The 4,825-nt window shown below is 33.0% G+C and overlaps 1 protein-coding gene across 2 annotated transcripts in view; it reads left to right on the top strand.

Moving 5' to 3' along the window:
* The window catches only part of LOC106868349 (cell adhesion molecule Dscam2), a 267,763-nt gene that overhangs the window by 234,342 nt on the left and 28,596 nt on the right, over positions 1-4,825 (top strand). For both annotated transcript variants that reach the window (XM_052968241.1, XM_052968242.1), the window contains 2 exons: positions 366-492; positions 984-1,103. In XM_052968241.1, the coding sequence (XP_052824201.1) occupies positions 366-492; positions 984-1,103 (247 nt within the window). The remainder of the gene's footprint in view (positions 1-365; positions 493-983; positions 1,104-4,825) is intronic.

A 4,825-nucleotide genomic window follows, 5' to 3' on the forward strand; every position in this document is an offset into this window, starting at 1 on the left:
TCTTCTTGTTACTTAGTAGTGTTGATTGTTTACTAATTTCGTTGAGAATCGATAAATATTTTCTCTTTTTTTTAATTTTGTTCTGGATGTTATTTATCCACAAGGTCTGTTTGGGTGGTAGAACTCCTGTTCGGATGGGTTTGAGTGAGTATCCTGCTTCTTTTGTGGCTGCAGTGGCTGCCGCATATATCATGTCATTTAGCTCAGTGACATTGCCTGTTGTTTCTGTGGTTGTTAGTTCCGATTATTATTATTATTATTATTATTATTATTATTATTATTATTATTATTATTATTATTATTATTATGCTCTGAAATAATCAGAAGTTAATCTGCTTCTATTGCTTTCATTTTTTTTATTGCAGCAAACAATACAGTACAACAGTTTACTATTTATTAAAGAAGTGAGTCCCCGACATAATGGAAACTACACTTGCTACGCTAATAACTCGGTTGGCTACGATAGCTATACGGCCAGTCTTGTGGTTTATGGTAAGGGCAAATTCTTGAATTTAATTATGAAATACACCGTAAATGTTGCTACAGCATCGCTGAGGTTTTCGAGACTATTGCCACCATTTTTAATGGCATTTCGCAGACAACAGAATAATCTCCCGTCATAGGACTTATCTATTAAAGGCAAGTTTTCCATATGACGATGGTGTGGTTCTCCTAACCAACAATTAGTTGAATTGAACTAATTATAATAGTATGCATTTTGCAATTATGTGACTAATCACCGGATGGGAAATCGAACTTATGCTTTACGAGTTGCTTCCCTAATGCCATATCACTGTACTCTTTAAAAGAAAACTGAAAATACATGTGATATTGTATATTGTTGTATTAACACCAATTATTATTACTTAAGTGAAATATCAAATCTTAAATTATTTATTGCTGTTTCTTTGTTATATGTTTCTTGAAATTATTTTAAAATTCTTGTATATTGTAACTTAAGAACTATATTGGTTTTTATATAGTTCCACCTCGATGGATCGTAGAACCTAAAGATTCATTTGCTGTTCTTGGAAAATCAGTTCAGCTTCATTGTAAGACAACGGGAACCCCGACTCCGTCCGTTATTTGGCAGAAAGCAAAAGGCAAGTCATCTTGTTTCCATACTTTTCGTTTTAACTTTCCATATTAAAATTTGAGAAAATTTACATTAAAAAAAGCCTTAATTTGTTATTAACTTACTGAGAAACTACATTATGTATAACGTTTAAGAAAATAGCTGTTGTACATAAACGATGGTTTCTTTCCTAAAAAGAAACGCTACACTATAGTTATGTACTTAACAATTTTCAGTAATGATTCTTTTCTATCTAGAAACACGTTTTTCTGGATGTTTCAAACTTAGAAACACTTTCTTTGTACAAAGGACAAAATATGGACTTCATGAGTTTGAGTTCCGTTTCAACTCATGACTGATTGAAGAATACAACGGGAAAATGTTCGCAGTGAACATGTTTATTGATAAGATGGATAAATATAAAGAAACTAGTTAAGTTGCTAATCTTGTTCAAAATATCTTCGTTTCCTAAATAACTCAACTATGAATAAATATTCTCTCTTTAAATGCATACGCTGAAAAAATAATTAATGAAACTGAGCTTTTTAAACACAAATACACACACTTAGGCACTCATGATATATACACCAGTACAACTTAACATATACATATGTAGAATTACAAGAGAAAAAAATAAAGGATGCCCAAAATAACTTCTGTAGAAATAAATTGATAAATTCCTATAATCTTTCTATTTAAGATTTCCCTTGGCACTTAAACCGTTTTATAAGACTCTCGTTAAAATACAAAGGACACATTTCCTTTTCTACCTGAAATCTTTGGAATCTAAAATAACCGATAAATTCGTATTTCTTCTTTGAAATAAAACATCCAATCCTTAGACTAAACTTGCATAAACGTTAATGGTGTTTCTGGTCGTTTAATACGAGATTTCCGCCAACTTAGCAGAAACGATTTAGATAATATGTATAATGCATAAAACACACTTTTTATATTCCACTTATACTGCATAACAAGATCAGACTGAATTTTAACACCAGTCGTTACTTAGCCATCATCTTCTATTTAATAATCTCCAACTAACATAGTTGTAAATGTTTAACAGTTAAAACGTACATATAAGAGACTTAGCTATCAAACTAAATGGAACTCGTAATACACAGAGTTAACTTCACCAGTAACAGCGAGCAATACTATTATGCAGATCACTCGAATTTGTTCGAGATGGCACACTTCCAAAGAATTCCAAGGAATTTCTATAGAAAAGTAGATGAGGTTTAAGGTATATTCAGTTTGTCCTTATATATTCTTATAATAGAAATGTTTTTCATGAATTATTTTACGTTCAAAAATGCTTCGCTTCTTATTTTACTTTGTTCCTGATGTCTTAGGCTTTCTATCTTACTTTTTGTATGTATACGTTTGTAGTTTGTACTTGTTTGAGTCATTGGGTGGCGACCTTGCTGTGGCACTACCTTGAAGGCTCCAGTCGCACAGAGCGCCCGAAGTACTTATTTGGAAGTATACTACATATTTTATCGTACTCTTTTGCCGAACGGCTAAGTTGCGGAGACGTAAAATATATAACACTAGTTGTCAACTTGCTATAAAACATTGCATCAACTTGCTATAAAAGCGGGTAGTAATTTTAACTTGATTATTCTTAGTGCAAGTTTTGAAGAGAACAGTTCGATTTTAACAGTTATTTTTTCAAAGCTATAATGGAGGTGACAAAGGAGCATATTCGGCATGTTTTGCTTTATGCGTTCAATAATGGCAACAAAGTAAAGTACGAGGAATATAAATGCAGTATATGGGGATCGAACTATAACCGTAAGCCAGTGTCGACGGTGGTTCCAGAAATTCCGAGCCGGAAACTACAGCCTAGAAGACGAGCCTTGTCCTGGAAGATCTCTAGAGATCGATGAGGGTGTCCTGCAAGCCCTATTGGAAAACAAATCCCATCGTAGATGTTGAGGAACTAGTAGAGAAGTTTGAAGGTTTAGTCCACTTTGAACTTTTCAACCCAAACCAAACGATAACAAAGGGACCTACTGCGAGCAGCTGGAGCATCTTACGTCAGTGCTAGAAGAAAAACGACCATCTTTGGTTTCAAAACGAAATGTGTTCTTCCATCAGGATAATACTCGGCCACATAGAGCGAGGATGACATTCCAAAAGCTGGAACAGCTTGAATGAAAAACGATGCCCCACCGACCATATTCGCAGGACATTGTCCCATCTAATTGTTTATTCCGCAGTCTTCAAAATCATTTGGACGGAAAGAAGTATGAATTCTGTAGACGAAGTCAAAAGAGTACTGGAGGAGTATTTTTCGTCACGGACAAGTGAATTTTGGAAAAGGGGCCTTGCAAGTCTACCAGACAGATGGAAGAGCATTGTAGAAAATGAAGGAGAGTATATTTTAGATTAAAAAAGAACTTTGTTTATCTTAATTTTGGAAAATATAAGTATAAAAACCGCATTATTTATGGGATGACCCAATACTTTGACTTGCAATGACATGTTTCTGGAATCGCCCCTACTCTGTGGTATCTTCGGCAAATGTTCTCTACTATAGCGTCCGGAGGCTCAATGTCACAATGAATTTGACAGATATGCCTTTACTCTCTACCACGATCACCATTCTTCTTGCTCTATATCTCACAGGATTATTGCGTACAGAAATACGTACATACATATAAACACACACACACAATCACATATATGCATACATATATGTGTATGGAGAGAGAGGGGCAATTATGCAGATAAATTAAATAACAGCTTGAGCTTGATATACAAAACATATATATATGTATATACGTAGACAGAATGAGTGAAGATTTCCAGATGATGAATATTTAAGTATAAATTTATAGATATTTATACATTTAATAACTCAAACTTACAGAGTACAAACGACAGAGAAGTGTAAAGGGGACGAGGTAAGGTGTTACAAGTCCAACAGCTGTTTCTGGGAACTCGGAGATCTAGCATACTGTTAGTAGAGGTAGTTCACCCAAATATGTAGCCCGTAATGGGAACAAATAAACATTGGATAAATTGAGCCTCCGTCATCAAGGTAGAAAAACTCTTATGTTTCAGATTATGATGCAGAAAAGTTTACGCACGCACACATAAATATGTGTGTGAGTATGTATGTATGTATGTATGTATGTCGCTTTGGGATGGTTTTGAATTACTGCACACTAATATATGCCACAATGAATTACAATTTTCAAATAATATATGTGGATTAAAATTTTACGAAAGTGTTTTAAAATACGACGTGAACAAATATTGAGTGTGAGAGTGTGAATGATTAAACGATTTGATGGAGAAAAAAAATACTCGAAATATTAGAATGAAATGTAGGATGAAACACAGAACAAATGTGGTGGAGAAAAAAATGTAAAGGAAAGACTGTGATAGAGAGAAAGACGGATAAAGAGATGCAATAACAATTACATACACACCAAAGAAAACAGAAATGTAGTGGAAAATACATCGTAAGGTAAATAATGTATATTTATTTTCATAATTTTTTTTCCTCAACTCAGCAAATATATTCATCAATATTTCAATACCAAATGAAAGATATATTGACACACACGCGCGTGCATACATATAAAAAGATAAATACATACATAATGACAAACACATATACAAATAAAAAATATACATACATATATATGTGTATTTATATGTATATACGTGGTTGTGAATGTATATGTATATATATATATATATGTATATATATATATATATATATATATATATATATAT

This window comes from Octopus bimaculoides, chromosome 5 (genome assembly GCF_001194135.2).
Source record: "Octopus bimaculoides isolate UCB-OBI-ISO-001 chromosome 5, ASM119413v2, whole genome shotgun sequence".
NCBI lineage: Eukaryota > Metazoa > Mollusca > Cephalopoda > Octopoda > Octopodidae > Octopus > Octopus bimaculoides.